Source organism: Carassius auratus, unplaced genomic scaffold (genome assembly GCF_003368295.1).
Source record: "Carassius auratus strain Wakin unplaced genomic scaffold, ASM336829v1 scaf_tig00002576, whole genome shotgun sequence".
NCBI classification, from domain to species: Eukaryota; Metazoa; Chordata; class Actinopteri; order Cypriniformes; family Cyprinidae; genus Carassius; species Carassius auratus.
In genome coordinates, this window is record NW_020523459.1 from 730,719 (window position 1) to 753,929 (window position 23,211).

At 38.1% G+C, this 23,211-nt stretch overlaps 1 protein-coding gene across 3 annotated transcripts in view; it reads left to right on the forward strand.

Annotated features, from left to right (window-relative positions):
• glis1b (GLIS family zinc finger 1b) overlaps positions 1-23,211 on the forward strand; it is a 70,260-nt gene that overhangs the window by 20,681 nt on the left and 26,368 nt on the right. For 2 of the 3 annotated variants that reach the window (XM_026242965.1, XM_026242964.1), the window contains exons 3-4: positions 3,630-3,819; positions 5,991-7,221. In XM_026242965.1, coding sequence (XP_026098750.1) covers positions 3,630-3,819; positions 5,991-7,221 — 1,421 coding nt within the window. The remainder of the gene's footprint in view (positions 1-3,629; positions 3,820-5,990; positions 7,222-23,211) is intronic. The other variant, XM_026242966.1, reaches the window with a different exon arrangement.

The following is a 23,211-nucleotide window of genomic DNA, read 5'->3' on the forward strand; positions in this document are numbered from 1 at the left end:
ACCACAGTTCGGTTCTTCTCTGTGATTGTATTCTAGTGTTTTTGTGAATGAAGCCAGAATATCAGTCTGGTCTCCATCACAGAGCTCTGCGTTGCCCTCAGGTGTTATTGGCTCCACACAGCAGTGATCTCACACCAAAGATTGTCATTCCTTAATAGCTTCTGAATGCTTGCAAACCTGCTCCCTCTTTTGCCCCTCACATACATTTGGTCAAGGATCAGAGATCTTTTAAGAGCGATGGAGAAACTGTCTGTCCTCCAGGCATACGTGTTCTTCGTTCCTCAACCTTTTCAGTTTGATTATTTAGTTTGAATATTTGATTATTCTTGCACTATTACTTAGTGAATATATATATATATATATATATATATATATATATATATATATATATATATATATATATATATATATATATATATATATATATATATATATACAGTGCCTATAAAAAATATTCATACCCCTTCATTTTTTTCCTCCACATCAATCTACACTCCATACACCATAATGACAAAGTGCAGATTTTTGACAACTGTAAATTTATGATAATTCAAAAACTGAAATTAGTACATTGCATAAGTGTTCATACTTTGGCATGATGCGACAAGCTTTGCAAATCTGCATTTGGCAATTATCTGCCATTATTCTCTTCATCTCTCAAGCTCTGTAAGTTTTGATGGGGGTTGGCAGACATTTTCAGGTTTCTCCAGAAATATTTGATTGGGCTCAAACTCAGGCTGTGGCTGGGCAACTCAAGGACGTTCACAGAGTTGTCTATAAGCCTCTCATGCTGTGTGCAGGTGCCAAGTCCTGTTGGAAAATGAAATCTGCATCTCCATAAAGTTGGTCACCAGCAGGAAGCATGAAGTGCTCTAAAACTTCCTGGTATACAGCTGCGTTGACCTTGGACCTCAGAAAACGCAGTGGACCAACACCAACAGATCAAGCAACGTATATTGTGTGCCTCTCCCCTCTTCCTTCAGACTCTGGGACCCTGATATCCAAAGGAAATGCAACATTTACTTTCATCAGAGAACATAACTTTGGACCACTCAGCATCTCTCCACTTCTTTTTTAAGCAAGACGCTTCTGATGCTGCCTGTTGTTCAAGAGTGGCTTGACACAAGGAATGCGACAGCTGAAACCCATGTCTTGCATACATCTGTGCGTAGTGGTTCTTGAAGCACTGACTCCGGCTGCAGTCCACTCTTTCTGAATCTCCCCCACATTTTTTAATAGGTTTTGTTTCACAATCCTCTCCAGAGTGCGGTTAACCCTATTGCTTGCACACTATTTTCTACCACATCTTTTCCTTCCCTTCACCTCTCTATTAATGTGCTTGGACACAGAGCTCTGTGAACAGCCAGCCTCTTTTGCCATGACCTTTTGTGTCTTGCCCTCCTTGTGCAAGGTGTCAATGGTCGTCTTTTGGACAACTGTCAAGTCAGCAGTCTTCCCCATGATTGTGTAGCCTATACAGAACTAGACTGAGAGACCATTTAAAGGCTTTGCAGGTGTTTTGAGTTAATTAGCTGATGAGAGTGTGGCACCAGGTGTCTTCAACATTGAACCTTTTCACAATATACTAATTTTCTGAGATACTGAATTTGGGATTTTCCATATTTGACAGTTATAAACATCAGAAAATTAGAAAAAATAAACATTTGAAATATATCTGTCTGTGTGTAATGAATGAATATAATATACAAGTTTCACTTTTTGAATGGAATTAGTGAAAAAATAAACATTTAATGATATTCTAATTATATGACAAGCACCTGTGTGTGTGTGTGTGTGTGTGTATAACATTTTTGAAAAAGGACATTTATTATTGTGGCAGATGCAGTTTTGAATCTGGTCTCCCAATAATTTCCTTTCTACTGTCTTTATCAAAGAAAAGTGTATTAAACCCCTTAAACGATACTTCAGAATACAAGAAAATATAAATTCAGTCATGCATCTGATGATAGTAGGCTGTGGGTTCCATTACTGCCTAAGCAATCAAATCTCTCTATTTCTTTTTTTCTCTCCTTTTCTCTTTGTCCCAGCTTTCACAACTGGTTCTTTCACAGACGCCTACCTTCTGACCAAAACCAAGTGCAATACCCAAAAGTGAAAAACCATTGCAAATTCAATATAAATCCAATCTAACATTCTGTCCAAGTTTCCAAACATGGAGGAGCTTCTCTTATGTAGCCTTGCCATAACTAATTCTCTTAATGTAGCAAAGGATCATACCTTTAAATGTCTCCCATAATTCTCTCTGTATAGAACAAAGCTTTTAACACAAACTCAAATCTGAATCTTACACTTTAATCAAAAGTGCATCGAAGGTTCTATTGTTATTTTGAAAAAGTGTATTTGTGTCTTCTGTTCCTCACAGTTGCTTAAATAGCTCTTTGGGTAGGTTAAAGGGTCTTAGCTAAAGGGCTAACAGAAAATCTGTTTTCACAAGCTGCCTCTCATGGCAAGAATCGCATCCCAGATATGATATTAAGCAATTTCTGAAAATCTGTAAAACAGATTTGTATCAAAAATTCCTGTGGCTTCTGTCTATATTCTCTCTGCACCTCACATCAGCAGTATAGTTTACTTGACTTTGTGGCATTTGAAGACGTCTTGTGAAACCGATTATCAGTGTCATACAACGGAAACAAGCCTAAAATAAGTTTAATACATATCATTTCTATTTAAAATTAGCTCAAAGCATAGTAGGGACACATGCTAAGGGACACAAGGAAAGGAGGAAGTAATTAAAAGAATATTATTTTTAGTGTGAAACAAAGTATTCCAAAGTAATTGACAAACCTTTCAGATCTTGAAGCAAGAAAACCCTGGCTTTAGCTCAGCGAGCACTGATACACAAACACAGATTGACATTCCAACTGTGATATTTCCAAGCCAAGAAAAAATGATCCAAGATTTAATAAACAGCCATTATTGTTTTTTGAAAACTAGAACGTATGTGAAAAAGTATGTTTCTTCTGTTTATTGAGTTGAGTGGATCCAGCATGTACTTTACAGGACCTGCGTGTCTTGTGGCCTTCTCCTCCATGGTTTTTTTCTCTTTCCCTCATTTCTTCTTGCCTCTCAACGCTCTATTCCCTTTGTTTCCCTCACAATTTTTTCTTTTATTTATTTTTTGCTTTAACGCAATTACTTGTCACCTTCTCATTTTGTGTACTTGGAAACAATATCTTACAGAATATCCTTTGTCTCTGGTTTGGCTTTAACCACATGTTTTGATGCCGACTCCATTGGGTGTTGCATTATTAATGTCATCATTGTGAGCAAATTACATTTCAGAAATCGAGTTAGTAAAAAACTTGAAAGATGCGGTCACCCACACTGGACTCAAAAAGAGTGTCCGCTTTCCTTCTGGAAATATTTTCAAACACTATGAAACCATATTTATCTTTATTTTTATTACATATGCTACACTTAGTTTAAAAGTTCTCCTGAGACTGTGTCTCACTTACCAAATAAACATGAAATATTGATTTGAGTCAGAAATATTGGCCAAGTATAGTATAGTATAGTATTCCAGAAAGTTCTGCAATTAGTTTAAAAGATGGTTTAAAAATCTTTAAATGCTAATATATATCTATTGTATTTTCCACCTGTTTTAGTGAATGGAGGATGTATCTCATTCTGTTCAGAGAAGGAGAGCACTCCTGAGCTGACAGCAGAAGAAGGAACCTTGCTCCGCTGTGGACAGAACCTGCCAGTTCAGCCTGGAGCCCAGTACCACCACAATAGCCATTGTGAAGACCCCACAAAGAACCTTCACCTGCAGGAAAGCCCCCACCGAGACGCCAGGTAAGACTCCCAGCACAACCCTTGGACTGATCAAGAAGAGTTGCTCCCTGAGAACTTACTTTTATGTCTGAAAAAGTAACTGAATGTGCTATTTAAAATGTTGTTTAAATATATTTTGACTTGGAAATAAGCAAATAATCTACTACAAATCTGATCTAAACAAAACTGTGAAAGATCTTTAATTATTACTAAATATATTATTAATATATTATAATTTATTATTAAATAATTATTATAACTTGTGCATAGTCTAATTAACATGCATGAGTGAAGCATTCTTATTTTGTGACATCACAACCAGCAACTTCCTTCTACTTACGTACACTATTGTTCAAAAGTTTGGGATCAGTAAGATTTATTTATTTAAATAAATAAGTACTTTTATTAAGTGAGTCTGCATTAAATTGATCAAAAGTGACAGTAAAGATACAGATTTCTATTTCAAATAAATGCTGTTCTTTTGAACTTTTTTTTTCATCAAAGGATCCTGAAAAAAGGGCCAATATCATAGTTTTAGCATATTAAAATGATTTCAGAAGGATCATGTGATACTGAAGACTAATGGCTGCTGAAGATTCAGCTTTGCCATTACTGTAATAAAATACATTTAAAAATACATTAAAATAGAAAATAGTTATTTTTAAGTATTTCACATTTTCAAATATTTAATTATTTTTGATCAAATAAAGGCAACGGAATCTTTCCGATACTTACCTTCTAAATTGTAGATTAGTACCATTATTAATGAAAAGTCAAACAAGTATTTGCTTTTGATTTTTGCTTTTTGTCCTCTGAGATGTCCAAGATTAGCAGTTCATGTGTATGACAGAAAAGGATACCTATTAAACATATTGTTCAAAATATAAAATTTAATTCTAGGATCTAGTAAAATGCATGTAAAGCATTTAAGATTGCAATTTTAGTCCTGCTAATCACATAAAGAATTTAAACACATATCTACAAAGAAAATAATGTTGGTTGTTTTATAGCTCAATGTAGTGCAGAACAAGTCAACCAAGCTAGTCAAACACTGCAGTACTGATGGCGCTTCTTGGCTGTGTTTGTTTCTTAAACAGCTAGGAAGAGACACTACCGTCGGTTTCTTTTGGCTTCTGTGTAGCCACAGTACAGTTGAAACCCATCGTTTCAGCAAGGGATGCTATCCAAAGTGCTTTCACTCAAACATGCCATCCAACTCTCCTAATACTGTCGCTGAATGTCACTTCTTCAGCCAAACAGGAAGTGGTGAGCCTGAATGGAGCGACTCATGACAAACTTGAGGCTTCAGCTCAGCCAGTGCACTAGCATTAGTGGTTTCCCGCACCAAGTGAAAAGGGGACTGAGACAAAATCATTCATAGACTGCTGGGAGAGAGGGCCCTTTTCACATCATTCCGGAGCTTTGCGCTCAAATCCATAATGAGCAAACTGACAGGAATTATTATGTGGAAGATCACAGCGACGCACTGGGAAATATGATCCCATTCAAGGGGGGGAAATATTCCTACTATAATGGGGAGTATTGTAAACAGAGCGTTTAGAGGCCCACCATTATTTCACCAACCACCAGGTGACTTCTATTTAGCTCACATGTAGGCTTCGGTTAACTCCTATTGTGTCATCAAAGCCTGTCATACGTCGAGTATGACAGCCTGCCTGTATTCATCTCTCTCTCTTCTTATTTTTAAATACCCATTCATAACTATAGTTCAGGCCAAATTTCCTGCATCATTTATTCATTGAATTGCTTGGGAGCGTTTGTGGTGGATATAACCAGCGTTTAAAATAGACCATAGTGGAAACCCATCCAATGGCTGTTTCCTGAGAGAGAGAGAGTGGAACTTAACAAGTAGCTTCGGATTAGCACAAACCAAACATTAGAACCAAATAAGATTCTGTAAGGGTTTGCAAAAATGAATTTCCAATCGTGCCCGCTTCTGGTCAAACATTGTCAGTGTTAAGAGAGACGTTTGAGAGTACAGGTTTGCCAGAACTAGAACACAGAGCTTGTTTGTTCCAGTTGTGTCTGACAGTGCAGAATTGGCAGCACTTTGAGAAGCCCTGGCCTTTATCTTTCAACAGGCCAGGCTGCTAATAGCGTAGATATTCTTTCTGCTCCATTCTGCCCAAATGCTCCTCATATTCCTCTGGGTGTGTTTCATTCTCCCACAGGTCTGCTGGCTTTCAGACGGATGTCAGCTCGTCGTCTCTGTCCGGTGGCATCAATGGGTGTCATGCGTTGCTGTCTTACCCCATCAAACAGGAGGGCTACAAGCTGGGTTCAGTCCTGGGTGACTTTTCAGGAGGGATGGGTGCAGGTCGCAGGGAACTGGACCGTCCAAGCAGTGGTGGTGGCGACAGCAGTGGCGGTGGCGAAGGTAACTTAGCAACAGTTCTGTCGTTGTCGGCAATGGCGGTGACTGTATATCCATTTAATAATGAAGATGGCTCCTCCCCGCTGGCTTTGTCCCCGAGCTCACGTCACTCAGCAAGGCCGAATGCGAGCGGACTGAAGAGACGCTGTCTCTCGGTGGCCTCCCAGTCAGTCTCAGAGGGAATCGATATTGCCACAAACATCTGCTCCTCCCAGATGTCCTGCGTTATCGGCCTGTGCACCAATTCGTCGTCGCCTGCCTCCACCACGTTCTCCCACAAGCCTCTCCCCACACCCAGCCCTCAGCTGCCTTCACCTTCCACCTCGTCCTGCCTCCTACCTCTCTCCTCTTCATCCTCTTCCTCCACGGTGTCGTCGGTGGAGCATTGTGAGGACTTAGGCTCCATGCAGTTGGGGCCCGGCGTGGGTAGCTGCGACAGGCTTGGACTTCTCATACAGCCTGGCATGGTGCTGGACAGCTGTACGCCAACACTGAAACAGGAACCGGTGGATGAGTTCTCTCCAAATGAGGAGGAGCTCTTTCAGCATCACTATCACCATCTGACCAGCCGCGGAAGCCACTGCGGTGGGCATTCCCACCAGCACCACCACCATCATCATCACCAAACAGGCCCCCCACGGCCACCCATGCCCCCTCCCTACCACCTGCACCAGTACATGGGCTCCGGACCAGGAGCTCTACTGAATCCTCAAAGCCAGCAGCAGTCTCCACCCTCAGCTCTGCTGGCACAACCCAAACCCACAGGCCTGGTCGAACAGCAGGTGGGTGATAGGGAGGATGTATTTAGCGATAAGCAGGTATGCCGATGGATTGATTGCAGCGCGGCATATGAGCAGCAGGAGGAGCTTGTTAGGCATATTGAGAAGGTCCACATCGACCAGCGCAAGGGCGAGGACTTCACCTGCTTTTGGGCTGGATGTGTCCGGCGCTACAAACCCTTCAACGCTCGCTACAAGTTGCTCATCCACATGAGGGTTCACTCTGGAGAGAAACCTAACAAATGCATGGTGAGTATCTACCCTTTTTAGCTGTCTGTCAAAAGTGCACAGTTTCCAGCGGTTCCCCATAATGAAATTCATAGCGGTGATTATAGCTGGCAGCTGAAATGGCCTTGAAAATGCAGAAGCAGTATTTCGGAGTGAATTGTTTTTGTTGGAATCCTTGTTGACTTTAATTTGAGTGGAAAGTGTGAGAAACCAAATGCCGGTATAATTATTTTTAATTAAGCAGGTCAGTTTTAAAATCAATTTTTAAGTATGTATTATCAACAGAGGAAAAAATAACTCTTTCATTAGGCTTTATTAAACCAAATATCTTTCAAAATGCCCCATAAAAGTTTTTTTTTACAAATCCATTATTTTTTAACTTGTATGTCGGTTTTATTCAAGGAATATATTTGGATGTTCTCCCCAAGCTTCATTTTTTTTTTTTTACCGCTTTCATGGAACCACCTACATGTATGCCTATTTTCCTCAGCATTTTTTTTTCCCACAACCCTATCACATGGCATGAGAAACTATGATTTAAACTGAAAGTACTGCTTGCTTTTCCACTGATGGTTTGGGTATTTAATTGGACCTGTAGTCTAGCTGTACAAATAGTGTTTTGGTGAAACCCAAGAAATCCAGGTAAAACTCTCAGATTCCACAAGTCAACACACTAATCAATGTCAAAGTGCCTTTTCTAACAGCTCAAGTGGAAAAATGGCCCCAGCCCCACCAATGCGTAAGTCCAAATACACAATTAGTCCACAATTTGTGTAGGGTCAAACTCTGTTTATTTTCTTAAGATCTCTTTCGCTCTGTCTGTCTTTCTGTCTTTTCCTTTTAAAAAAAAATGAAATGATTGAGTTCTAAAAAAAATCCCTCTACACATCTGTTTAACATAACCAAACAATTCGTGCACTTGATCCCTTTAAATAGGAGGTTTAAACATTTAGCCATCCCACAAGTATCAAGCGAATTGGCTCTTTATCCAAAGCAAACACTTGAAAAAAGTGTTGTAGTCTGTAAGAATGGAGCCGCAGAGGAGATGATCAGCAAAATTCCCCAATATTGCTCAACACGAGAATGTTGTATTTCTTGTCCAATATATTCAATTTCACATACAATATTCTGTCCAAAAATCCTTTTATTTTACAGATGCTTTAATAGCTTGTTTTGAAGTCAGCCTATTCCTCTAAATCTCGGGATACCTTTTTGTATCCAAATTATCTGTTTAGTCGTGTCAATAGGAGACAGCTGCACACTAATATGGGGAGTATGTTACAAGGGTAGCATTAATTCGGTTGAGGTTATTAATGACAAGTTATGTTTATTCTCGAGAAAATGTTGGTTTACTCTGATCTGACAGCAGCTGGACTGACAGATGTAATTAGATCATGTAAATTCCTTCAAATCCATTCATTTCCAGCATTGCTGCGCACTCTGCAGCATAAACTTAGTTGTTCTAGAAATAATTCTCGTGACTCATTATTTTTGTTGTTGTATATAAGCATTTGAATATTATCGTTTTTTCGTTTGTTTTTAAATAGCATAATCTCTCTTTTTCTCACTTGCTTGTACTTGTACAACAGTTCTGTTCTTACTCTCAAAACTCTGCCCAGAGTAGCTATGTTGCAAGAGCCCTGGTGTCACAACCTGTCAGAACAAACAAACACTCATTTTTATTCGTGACGATGCTAAGCAGATGCTAAGACCGGAACAAACCCATGTATTGTTGTAAATAGCTGAACATTGTCTCTGGATGTAGTGAGTGCCTCTCACTGAGTCAACTATGTTCCTGTTCGGTCTCTGTTTTCAGGCAGTCCATTGGCCTGGGCTAGAATTGCATTAACATTATAATTTTTTGTGTTTTGTGTTTCAGTAATTGCAACTTAGTGCCTTCTAGGGCTGTCAATTTTAGTTTGAAAATCGATTGCACAATCGATCGGACCAACCCAAAAAAGTTTTGAAAATTAAAATAGGGAATCGATTTTAACCAAATATGTACACTATTTATTTTAAAATAATTAAACAATAAAAAATATAGATGTAACAAAACTCACAAACAAGCAGAAAAAGAAAATAAAGAATTCTGAAAGTGCAGTATGCAGTAGTGCAGAAAGCCTTGCAAAAGCTAGACAGAAAATACCAGCAATTTACACGCCTATAAGACCCAGTGACGTCGAAAGTGACCTCTCTGCGTTCACACCAAACGCGAATATAGCATCTGGCGCGAATGATTTCAATGTTAAGTCAATTTAAAGATGCGTTTACGCGCGTCTGGAGGTCTCGCGGTGCGGTAGACGCCTCATTCGCGCATCTAGTTACAGTAGATTCTGAGTTATGAAAAGGACAATTCCAAGCTGACAGCGACCAGCTTTTGTGGTGGAAAATTGGCAGTAATACCCCCACCTTGCGCAGCTGTACCTGAGTGTCCCTGGGACATCAGCACGGTCGGAGCGCATCTTCTTTTTGAACAGTTGTTTGAAATGGATTGAATCATTATTTAAAATAATCTTGGGGATTTTTGAATTGCCTAAATCATAAATGCAGCCGGGTTGAAGCCTGCAGTGATGTTTTTCTTTTGTTATGGCAGCCATCACCTCTGCATATATATATATATATATATATATATATATATATATATATATATATATATATATATATTTTTTTTTTTTTTTTTTTTTTTTCGAGAATGTTGCACTCCTGTTGCTGTTTGTTATTCTGCACGAAACTTCAGGCCAATAAATAAGAAATATTGCTGACTTGTGCGTTTCCAGCACTCTCTTTACGTTCGTCCGTTATTTCACGTTGAAAAAGGAAACGTCTATTTTTTTTAGACATGGAAAATCGATTTTACAATCGATTCAGTGAACACTTATGTCTTAAAAATCGAAAAAAGATTTTTTCACAAAAGTAACAGCCCTAGTGCCTTCAAATATTAATTACTGTCATTTAAATAATTTTTTTTAGGAAATAAAAAGAATGTACGGTATGCTCAGGTTCTGATGTGTTTTCATTTTTTTCCTCCGAATCAGTGCCTTCCTGTGACCTCCGCAAGAAGGAGCTTTTTTCTGAAACATGTTGCATGTGGCCTTTGCACAATATACAAAGACATTGTGGTATTCAAGCTATTTGTGCAGAGGAAACCGATGAGACGTTTTGATTTAGAAGCAAATGCTTCAGAAAACCCAGCTAATCCCTTTATTATCTTTCCAACTGCAGATTCCTCAAAGAGTGCACGAGGCACAATTCCCCTGCATCCAAACATAACACTCTCTCATTCCACTCTCTGTCTCTCACTCCCTTGCTTTGTGTTCTCTCCCAGCTGTGCTGCATTTCATTTGTATCATGCAGTGCCTTGGCAGGAAAAAGTCATTATCATAAACGTAGGTTGGGGTACTGACTCTCTGCTTTGTCACCGTCCATACCTAGACATGGTTTTATGCCCCGGCACGTAAAAACACAGCTACATCTGCAATCACTGAGCTGGGCAGGCCTCTTAAAACTGCTTTGCGGAGTTTGAGAGCCTCTTTTCGGTTCACCCTCTCCAATTAAAAAGTGCCGCAGGCTGTTTTGTGGTAGTCGGACAGCAGAGGGAGAAGGCATCTAAAGGGAAACAACATAATCTCACTGCAATATCCTGTTGTGTTTCATGCCTAATTCAAGTGTTGGTTAAGTTTATTGCTTTTTTGCCCTTCTTGTCTGCATTAATATTAAAAATTTATCCAGCGACTGCTGCCCCGACACTGTCCCAGGGCTCTTGTACGTCAATGCTGTACTGGTTTCAACTCTGGATTTGTATTTCAGATCACCTATCCCAAGAACTCATGAAATTCATGTAAATATTCATCAAAGCGTATCTGTTGATAATACTCCTGTTACTTATCCAGCTGATCATGTTTGATGAGCATTACTGATTTGTTTCTTTATTGAATTTCCTCTGGAATGTATTGGTTTAATCTTATTTCGTTAATATCTTGGCTTTGGTTTAGCGTGCTAGCAGTCGATTTGGTGCCTGCTGTGACAGGTTAAGAATATGGGCTGTGCTGTTCTGTATTTTATGTGGTTAGTGTGTGCTTACTACTGTACTAAACGGTCACTGAGTTCTCATAGTCCTAATAACGCTCTGTATTAATTCCTCTGACCTTTTAGATTTTTACTACTTTGGCTTTTCCTGAGTCAACTGTGCTGACATTCATTCAGACATATGTCTGATGCAAAAATGTCTGTGTAAATCGTAAAATATTAAATAAACAATTTTCCTCACCTATGGTTTTATTTCATCAGGTATTGGAAGCCTTTTCAACATGTCATGCCATATTTTTTATATTTTCATTTATTATTGTTAATAAATTTATACCACTTTTTAACATTTCTCATTTATGAAATATTCCGTTTACAAGATTGCATTTGTAGAGAGTGCAGTTTGAATATGTGACTTGATTTTTAATGGAGCAGTAAATGTTTCTGAGCAGTACACACCCATTTGCTTGCATTTCTCATCTTTGTCGTCGTCACCATCACCAGATAAATGGTCATTAAACATTTGCCACACAACTTTTAATTTTAATTTTTAAATTACATGTTGTACTATTAACAGATATTAGGATTTACTTCCTAAACCACACCATTTTTTTATCATACTTAAATGCGGAGCAATCCCTTAGGACGCATTCGTTTTAAAGTTTGAGCATACAGAGCTTTACTTGAAGAACAATTAGCTTACACAACCTGCTGGAAAAAAACAGAGATCGGGGAATTTCCTTTTTCCTTTTTGCTAGTGTGAAACCGGCAAATAAAGGTTTATTAGGCAGATTTTTGGACAGGCATTCAGAACTCCTTTGACAAAATGGCCTGTTTTGGAGTAAATGGAGGCTTTTGTAAATAATCAACACAGATGCTGGAGATGAAACGGCTAGTGCCATTAGCTAATTAAAACGCATGGCGTGTGCATGAGCTGACTTTTTACTTTGAATGCAGCGCCGAAACCCGAGCCATCTGAGTTCTGCCCCAGTAAAGGCAGAAAGTGGCATTGATACTAATGTGGATGTACTAGAACGAGCTGCTGACATTACTGCCCTGTCGACTTCACTTAGCAACTGCCAGCTCTCTAAGCCCCATTATGCTAGCAGGTAGCGACAGTTACCTGCACTGAAGCAGTAGGACTCAAGGACCGTTTACTCTCTGTTTCCACTCCATTTGCCAAAGCTTTGCCTTCAGGGTGAATTGGGTTTAAACAGTGGCTCGGGGAGATTGTTCTGTTTGGGATATTTAATGAGAAGGTGGAGTGAATGATTCCAGCATGATCATTTTTCATATGAGTTTTCGGGAATGTCGTAAATCTCACTTGAATCCAAGTTTCCAGACGGTACTGCTGATGAATGCAAATGTTCAAAATAGTTTTTACAATTACGGCTCATAATTTGCAACCTTCAACTCTCAATGTTTCATTGAATCAAAGTTTAGGTTGAATTATATCTTTAATTTCACGATCAACAAATGTTCTTTTTTTTTTGCTTCCTGTCAGATCCAATCTGCAACTCGTTTGTCTCTCCGTCATGCTAATAGCTAGCAACGGAGACCATATGTGATACATATATTAGCATGATGAAACTGCTGGCATGAAATGTCTGAGGTTTGTTAGGAGACTAGTGTTTTGGCAATGGAATGAAAGGCCTGGGAATTGATGGATCGTGCTTGTTTTCCTTGTCAAATACACCAGGCCAAGTTCTTGTCGAGCCATAAAAGGTTTCCAGTCATTCTGTATAGTAATGCAATCCAGTCACTCCTCCTCCTCTCTCTATTCCTGTCTGACATTCTGCCACTTAAGCATTCTTAATAGCTACTTAACCTATAATCATTGTCAAATATCTGGTAGCTCTTTTTTTTCCTGCTAAACACTTTATTTTTATGGGATGCATTCACTTCTTCCAATTCACCTGATGGCTGTAGGGCTTTAACTGTGCATTACCAGGATGATATATCCATACATGTTTTGTGCTAATTAGATTTGTCTGAAATGCTATATTTTGAGCAAGTAATTTCCTGACATTTAATTGTATACCTGAAATGTGAGAAGAGGCTGATGGCCACATTGTGTCATCTGTCCCGAACCCAAGTGCTTAATCAGATTGACCCTGTAAGTGGGGCATATCATCTGCTAATACACAGAGGGGACTAAATACAGCTAATGGTCAAAACTTCCTTAGGCTTTCTGAGCATTAGACCCTGCTTGATGCAGTACTTATACTACATACAAGCATGGCTTTCGACATGGGTGAATGGGCTTAATTTAGTCCCATCATCCTAACTATGAAAAAAGAAGTTTGTCTTTCTTGGGCATCTTATAATGGACTTTCCAGCAGATTTGTGAAAGGTAATTTGAAACATTCTCCATTAACATAATATATGCACAAATAATGACTGAGTGAGAATTGCTCCTGTTAGTATCTAGATAAAAAGGTGGATTGTTGACTGATCTTTAATTTATTATTCTCTGATTCTAGCTTATAAGATACATAAGAAAATGTATTGCACTTTTTGGTTTTATTTACTGCACAAAGTTGTGGAAACACTCAAGTTATTTAGTACTATTGTCCTTTTTTCCAGTATAGTAGTATAAATTTATAGTAGTGCCATATTGCTTTTATTATTCGATTTCACTATTTTTTTTTTATTATTCCCTTATAACCTCTTTGTGTATTTTCTGTAATTGTTTATAAGCACTGCAGCACAAACATGTGGGAAATCAGTTGGTTTAACATGATCCAGCCAGATGGCGTTAAAAAAATCTGGTGCAGAGTGTGCCAAGAAAATGTTAAGCTGTTGTAAAGTGAAGTGTTGCTAGTTAAATTCAGATATTTGGCATTCAGTAGTGCTAGCCAAATGATTTATGCTCCTCGGTCATACATTTTTCTTTAAAATTGATATGCATTGACTGATGGGTTCCCATTTTACAATTTAAGCTCACTCAGCATTTGTGGCATAATGTTTGTTACAGCAAATCATTTCTACGTATAATTTCCTTAAGAAAAAGAAAAAAGAAATTAACAAAAAAGAAAAAGTTTAGGCACATACAATGTAAGTAAATGAGCCTAGTTTTAAAAAAATCGAGGCCCAAATTTAAAAGCACCCAAGTGCTGCTAACTGAGCTTAACTTAGAATCCAGAAAATCCCTTTCAAAAGGACATTTTGGTCACATGTATGGTAATAAATGTGTTTTATTAATTTACTATGAATTTTTTAGTGCTAAAAGTGTTTTTATAGCACTTTTATTTCACTATTTACATATTAGAAATATGGTAATAAATTTGTATAGCTGTGATTTAATGTCTCAGTGTGGGCCCTTTATGGCCTTAATGTACACAGGACTAGTCATAAATGAGTTTAATTTAGAGTATCTTCTTCATTGTCACTATAGAGAGCATGTTGACACGGAGCTTATGCCAAGTGCCATCTGCCAAACTCTCCTTAGAATAAATAACAGTAGTCAAGGCGCTATTTACAACGCACCAAGCCTTTCCACAAACATTCACCATAAACCTCAGCATGTAAACAGAGCATGGACAGTTTTGAGTTAAGACTGAATATCCTAGTGTTTGCAGAATGGGTTTGTTGAGAGACAGATGAGCCATGGGACTTAGCAGCACAGAGAGCCAGGTTAGGATCCCAAGGATCTCTTAAAACCAAACCAACCCAGTTAATACACAGCCACATAACTGGAGACTTCATGGTGCCCCTTTAGCCCAAAACCACGTCTCATCTGTGGTCTGTACAGAGCCCAAAACTAAGTGTGGGAGGCTTGTGACAGCTTCTCTCTTACAAACTTATGGGCTGTGATAGCGTTCTGTCTCATTTGTCATCTGCTGTCACAGATTGATGTAACTTGAGCAACATCTTCACCAAAAACCTGTTCCCGTAAACCTTTAACCACAGCCTCGGTTATGTGTGTGGATTTGGGGGTGCAGTAAAAATGTGGAGCTCTGGAAAGACACTGTTTCTCAAGTGGGGTGTAATATAGAGATCTGGCAGGACGTGGTGCACTTACTGCTGACTCACAGCTGGATTCAACTGGCCAGTAGAGCTCTCCCCATGAAACGATTTATTCCCCGCCAGAAGAGCTGTCCACGCTCCCTCAAAGCACTTGTCCCTAGATTTATGTCAGCTTTTGGTATGGAAGTATGGCTCAGACACAGGCATGCTCAAAAATGAAAGTAAAGACATTTATAATAACCAAAAAAATAATAATAATAATAATTTATGCAGTAATACTACTGCTTTCAGCATTAAAAACTATAAAAACAAGGGAATAAATGTTTCTTGAGCATCTAATCAGCATATTAGAATGATTTTGCGACACTGAAGACTGGAGTAATGACTGCTGAATATTCAGCTTTAACATCAAATAAATACATTACATTTTAGAAGATTAAACTCGAAATTATATAAATATATATATATATATATATATATATATATATATATATATATATATATATATATATATATATATATATATATATATATATTAGTGCTGTCAAAATTAGCGCGTTAACGCATTCGATTAATTTGAAATATTTAACGCGTTAAAAAAAAATAACGCAATTAACGCGGTTGCAGTTTTTTTTATTTCCAGTTGTGGCCTATGTGTGTTCAACGTGCAAAGAAATATGGATAAGACCAAGGAAGGACTTTTAGACGGAAAGTTTCAGTATAAAACTCTGCCGGATTACTCTTCAATCTGCCACAAGAAACAGCAACATTAAAATCATGAACTCAAATGTCATTGCTTAAAAAAAAAAAAAAAAAAAAAAAAACAATGACTGTAACAGTGCGTAAATCAGACCTTTCTGTAACGCTAACGTTAATAAGCTTAAACGAAAATAAGGAAATAATTGTGTAGCGGAGTATTTTTTGTACACAGTGCCGCGAACTGTCAATCACTCCTGTACGCGTGCATCACTTGCAGCTGCAGCAACTTGCGCTCTCTCTCTTCATCAAGCTTTAAAACAAAAAGGGGACAAAACGATCATATTGTCTTTGTGCATAGGCTATAGATTAATTAGATAAATGAATATCTAAATTTGTGCCTTGCCGTCTACGGGATTTTTTTTAGAACTTAGAAAAAAGATGCTGCAGCCAATGAACAGCCAGCGGGGGCTGCAGGACGACTCAACCTCCGCAGACAGTTTTTAATGTTTATCAGACAATAAATACTCAAGATTTTGCTTTAGTATAACTCACAACGAGTTTCACACACCTTCTCCGGCCACGTTGAGTTGTTGACACTTAACAGTAGGAAAAGCGACACATGCGCTATTCACTTGTGTAACTTAAGGGTGAATGGGTAATGTAGTTTCTGCTCTGGGTGGGATGAATTAGGAAGCTTGCATTGTGAAGGGCGCTCTGAAAATCGGCAGTGCAGGTAAAAGATTAAAACCTCTATTAAAACAGATGTCCAAATGAGCGTACCGGTACGCTACAAGCACGTTCTGGGCGCACGGAGAGGTGACGGTACGCTCAAGAGCTATATTTGGAAGTGGCGGTACTGAGTGCATACCAGCCCACTTAAAGCACTGGCAATGACTATACTTTGGAATTTTTTTGCAGTCCACTTAGAATTCAACATAACAGAAATCATTTTTGTTTTTTATTGGCATTGATTGTTTTGAAATTCAAATGGTACTTACATGCCTGTGCTTTTATTTCTGTAATAAATATGGCTTTCAAGCCAACAGTTAATTTGGAGGATATTGATGGTTTATTGCAGGTATGTTGTTTACATGAGAAAATCTGTGTTACAAGTTAAACAAAAATTCCAATAAACAATCATATTTTGAATTTAAATAGTTTCTTTGTCTTGAGTTTACATTAATTATATACATTTTACATTTACATATCCAAAAAGTTTCAGTCTTTTAATTGCGATTAATCGCGATTAATCGCGATTAATTTAAAAAAAATATGCGATTAATTAGTTATTTTTTTTAATCGATTGACAGCACTAATATATATATATATAAAATCGTTGCTCCGACAGAAATCTTTCCATATGAAAGTGCCTTCTTCCTTTGTGCTTGAGAGTTTCATCGAGATAACATGTTGCTTGTTATTATCTGCAGATCACTGATGTGGATTCCCAAAGATCAATAGCACAGACATATAACTCTTGTTTTGTTCATTTTAGTGAAAAACAGCCAAATACTTTTTTTTTTAAACAATGATTTCATTCCTTCACTAAAGGTATCATGTTACCTTCTGATAAATTCTATCGGACCTCAATTCTCATGTCTCATCTGTTCACCCCTTAAATTAGAAATTTAAAATGACAGTATTGTGAAGCTAGAAAGGATTCAGTTTCTTAATGGACTTGAATGTGACCATAAAGAAATGCTCCAAATCTCTGTATAATGTATAATGTTTCCACAGTAGTGAAAAATTACGAAAATAGCACGTTCTATGGCTCCCTGAAGACTGGATATTAACCTCTTCAAAGCTTAAATACAACCAGAACAAGTGACACGGATGAGCCAAATTCATATTTCAGCATAGAAAAACCAAGAATTAGATTAGGGCATGCACAATTTGATGCAAAGATGGAAAATGGATATTAACATTGAAAAAACACTGCTCTGTAATACCGTCTCACTTGGAAATACCAAGAGGGGATTGAGTGCCAGCCCCAGACTCATATTACTGCTAAGGTAAACAAGTGTGTAATGAGAAATTTCAAGTCAAATACTCCATAAATATGAAAACGTTTACTGTGGAATATCACAGAACAGTGAGGCTTTGTTATTCGGGTCTATTTCAATTTTTCTAGTTTTTGGTTTTGTGCGAGGTATTTTAAGTAAAATAGAATTTTAGATATTTTATTTTCACAAGTTTGTAATAATTAATCTTTTTTTTTTCTTTTTTCTTTTTTATAATAACTTGGTCTGTATGATTAATAAATATTAATTTATTACTGCCCCTGATTTGAGTTATTGATTTTGAGTTGTTTGAATGACAATTGGATATATATTTTATTTTAGTGATTTCAGAATAGTTTATATTCTTAACCTCTTTTCCCCTTTGTTGCACTGTTAAATTTTCATTTCATAATGACTTAGCCTTTGTACGTATTACTCATTATTTATTTTCAGTGCAAAATCTCTGTCTCATATTCCACTGTGATTCAATGAGATTTAATGTGGAGTGACGTATCAATATCAATAATGTGTTCCGTGCTGAAATAACACCTGATAAATTGCCCTTTCGCTGCACCTTTGAGCAGAAAATAACAAAACAAGAGAGTCCTCGAAGGGGAAAACGCAACAGTCAGTCTCCCAAAAGGCAACAACGCAAGCTCTCTCTACTGTAGTTGAATTTCATCACATTTCTGGATAGTGTAATTGCTCTGTTTCTCAATCCAACTGTGCTAGATGTCACTCGACTCTTCTACAGCATCAACCAAACACTTTTAACACTTATCATGCCGTGTGCACCTACTGTCTAGTTGAATAGTTTTGTTTGGTTCATGAATCTGACGAAGCCTTTGACACAGAGGCGTTTCATTTGGCAGGTGCAAGCCACTCTGGGATGTTTTCTTGTTGTCAGGTTGAGATATAGAGTAGCTTAGACAGAGGGGAATGAGACAGAGCCAGCTGTGTCAACTCTATGTTATGCCAACAGGGTGGAGGGTGGAAAGAAAAGGCAAGAGAAAGACAGTTGGTCAGAAAAGTTTATAGTCCTATAGTCATATAATGAGGCATGCTGTGAAATTTGGGCTTTTTTGGTATCTAGCCTAGAATTCAGATGATGTCAGAACCTGATGAAGTATGGCATGACCCTGACAGACAGTTTTTTTTTTTTTTTATATATATAAAGAGCTCATGTGTGAATTTGTGTCACTTAGAAAGTTCTGCAAGCATAATTCCAATCCATAAATCGAATGTAAAAGAAAACTCACACTCCATTATATTAAAAGCGACAGGTTTCTCGCGCTGACCAGTTAAGGAGGAAGTCTCTGAGCAATTAAAGTCTAAGTATCTGTCTTGGTCCCCCTTTGTTGTGCCACCGCTGCTGGGAACTGAACACTAGCAGGTGTCAGAGAGTAGATGGGGACTGATGGCCGTTAATGGACGCTGAGATCGCTCTGCGTCAAACGCTGGATTTGCCCTTCTGCAGGCATGAACCGACTGCATATATCATGTTGATATCGGTGTCCTGGTTCATGTTGCACGAAACGGTGAGATAATTGATGGCTCGTGGTATTGTAAAGGCATAAGGGTGACTGTGATACTCTTTAATTAGCCATTAGAGATACTTAGAACAGAGAGAGTGAGAGGCCGGTTAATGGAGTGATAGATTGTGCTTGGTGTCTATCAGCGCTTCGAGAGCTTCCTCAGTATGGACAGAGAAACCGAAAACACTGTTTGGCTTCTCTGTGTTCGCTTTAACAAAATAAATACACAGATTAAATACATTTTACACTAAGTTAAAGTCTATGATATAGATCAGTGGTATATACTATTTATGACTATAGCATGTGCATATATTATTAAGAGAAATAGATGGAAGCCTTTGCTAATTTAGTTTTTATAGCACAAATTTGAAAAGATCCCATCTTGCAACTATAATAGGACAAACTTACCCCGAATTTGATGAATATGTATTGTAAAAATGTGTGCCTGTTTTTGTAAATTATAATTTTCACTAAAGCAAATATGCTGTGTACATTTATGCATTTTGGCTATTTAGTTCAATTCGAATTGAATAACAGAATCCAATTAGATATAGCTATTGTTCAAAATGTTAGGGTGAGTAATAATTGTAATGTTTTCAAAAGAAGATACTTATGCTTTTTACACAATTACAATGAAAACAGTACAATGTAAAATATTATTTAAATGTATAATAGCTTTTTTATATTATTATTTTAAAAAATGTAATTTATATCTGTGATGAGAAAGTAGATTTTTCAGCATCCTTTACTCCAGCTATCCGTGTCACACGATCTTTCAGAATGTTTCTAATATATCGATTTACCTTTCTTATTATCACCGTTGAAACTCACAGGTGCTGCTTAATGTAAAGTGTTTTTTTTTCTTGATTCTTTGATGAACAGAACGATGACCTGTATCTGATTCATTGAATTTTTAAATGGTAATTTCATGAATTACAGTGATTATTTAAAACTGAATTAATATACCAGCAACATGTCACAGGTGACGTTCTGCCTCAGTTCTGAGGGGGACATTTTAGCTCAACTGTTTTGTTTGAAATGAGGTTCACTCATAGAGAAGGTCCAGCATCTTCACATTGTTTCAATAGAATCTGGCATAAAATAAAAAAAATCCATTCCGTACAATGTCAACTATTTCAAAATCAGAATGGATTGTCTTGGTATGAAGCCTGAAACATGGCCATGCATTTCAGAAGGGTGCTTAGAGGTATATAGATTACTTTTACTACACTAATCTGTTTTCAGGATGTTTAAGTAAGCATGCCACCTAATCATAAATTCAGATTACTGCAGCAGAGAAAGTTCATGCTGGAGTTACAGGTTAAAGGCTTTTAGAAAGGAAGGGAACATGTAGAAGCAACAGTTTTCCTGGAAGAGGACCTTCACCTGTCTTAATCTGAAACTATTCCTGGGTCAAAAGAAGAGCTAGTTTTGGTGGACAGTATGTCTCCTGGCTGGTAACACTTTGACGGTGCGCCCCAGAACGACACTGGGTTAAGTGCTCCCATGAAGACCCATATGTTTCCTGCTTGTTCTTGTTCAGGATTCCCACATGTAGCATAAACTGCTAATGCCCGACTTCCATAGAGACGGGGTCAGAATCCATAATACACCTTCAATTCAATTTCCCTCAAAAACGTTGCTCAGAGTGGGGTGGGGGGTGCATAATGACTATGCAAGAGGCCCAATTTAGTCATCATAGGTTGCTTCCTGTGAAGGTCCCATCTACAGTCTACATGGGTTTCAATCTGGTTAAACCAGTGTTGCATGAGAACAAAAAAGGCTGTTCGGAGCAATTTTGCCAGTCATTTACATGACTACTTCCTCCACTGGTTTATTGGCCAAGCCTTCGATCCCATCTGGACAACATTTGTCAGCTGAGGATTTGTGTAGACATCCCATCAGGTATAAATCAAATGTTTTGAAATTCGAAAGTAATGGACGAAAGAGCAACAAAGAAAAATGAAAGATCCGTGAGAATAATTGAATGTGCATTCACATCAGCTTCATTCCGACGTTTTTCTAAAAAATAAATAAATAAATAAAGCGAGAGAGTAAAATTAACCAGATCTTTGATTCATATTAGGCCTCCTATTAGTAACAGATGAAGTTGACTGCTAAAACGAGTGGCGTTTGGATGTGGAAATGATATGTGTAAACTATGTAATGCGAATGTTTTAGCTAAGCTGTGTTTAATTTTGTACGCTGATGAAGTGCATGAGAAAGCTGTCTCCCCTTAGCTGTCTCATTGAATCATATGGATATAATTTCATCCATTTGCGTTTTTCTGCTCTTTGCTGTGGTTGCCAGGGGGCATTTGGAAACAGGCAGATTAAAGGCACATGTTCGCTTTCGCCTGTAGTTTTTAGCCACTCCATCTGAGCTCCGCTGTTCTCCGTGCTGAAAGACGTGTCGGCGGTTTCTCTTTTACAGGTCACCGTCACTCCAGGCGCTCAGCGGTAAACCTCGTAACACCTCTCATTCTCCAACAGGAACCAGAATGATTTTGTACAAGTTCTGATCGCAGAACATCGGCATAACCTGCAGACAGACCCCGTACTGCATATCTGAGAGCGCTGACTGCTGAGGCAATTTGGATGTCACAAAGAAATTACAGAAAACGTGTCAGGGTGTTAGAAATGTTATGGTGCTTATTAAAATTTGCCTTACTGCCCACTAATTACGAGTAATAATGTATTTAATGCTTGTTAGTTGCTCAAAGATTTGACTGCCAGAAAAAATGCATGCCTGAGGGAAGGTGAGATTGGTGGTTACAGTGTAATGGGGAAATATGTTTTTTTGTTTCGGAGCACCTCTGAATGTTAAAGGGAACAGCAGTAGACCTTTGACTCCTTGGGAAAGGATGTGGCCCGAATGCAATTCCCATAATAAGCATATTTTCTCTTCCTCTCAATCCTTTTTTCTCTATCAGAGCTCAGGGTGACGTCATCAAGCGATAAGACGTAGCTTTATTTTTACTTGAAAATGTGCCATAATGGCTGGATTGTGTTCTATAGGCATTAATGAACTATTTTTCCTTCAGAGTTCTTGTGTATACTAAGAGCTTTTAGCTGCCTGATGCCTCGTTGGACATTTTTGGCCTCAATCATGCTTCATTTCCCATATAGTCATCAGGTTAGGGTCGAGGTGCCTTCACCAGTCTGCGTGGCCCACAATCATCCATGATTGGCTGTGCGCCCCTGACAAAAATATCAGCCGAACTGTCACTCTGTGTGTATACAGCAGATCTAGAGGCCCGCTTCGGAAAGATGGCATCAAATGACTAACCATCATCCACTTTCGATGGTTATCACTCTGTTTACCCTCAAACAGGCCTTCAGAGGGCAAAGCTAAACAAGTTTATGGCAATTAATGTGATTAGCGGGCTAAACTGATTTTACAAATAAAACCAAAGGGTAGTGGAGACTTGGGAGCTGTTATGGTTGGTTTATAGCAGTTGGTTTAAAAATGCAACGTACAGTATATTCATTGTGTTTGGAGTCTCACTCTTCTCTTTGATTTTTTATGATAAATGTCTGTGTGTATCTCAGAAACTATAAATTCTCTGGTTAACATTTGGGGATGGTTTGATAGATGTTGATGTCAGCTGTAAAACCAGATGCATTAGAATTATTTGGAAAATAATGTTCTGTGCTTGGCACATACAGGCATACATACATGCATTTTTGTGCTATCAAGAGAATGTTGTGTTCTAGAAAAATTAGAAAAGAATGCCAGAGATATGCAAAAGCAGCGAGACAATGAAAGACATGAGAAGTGAGAAA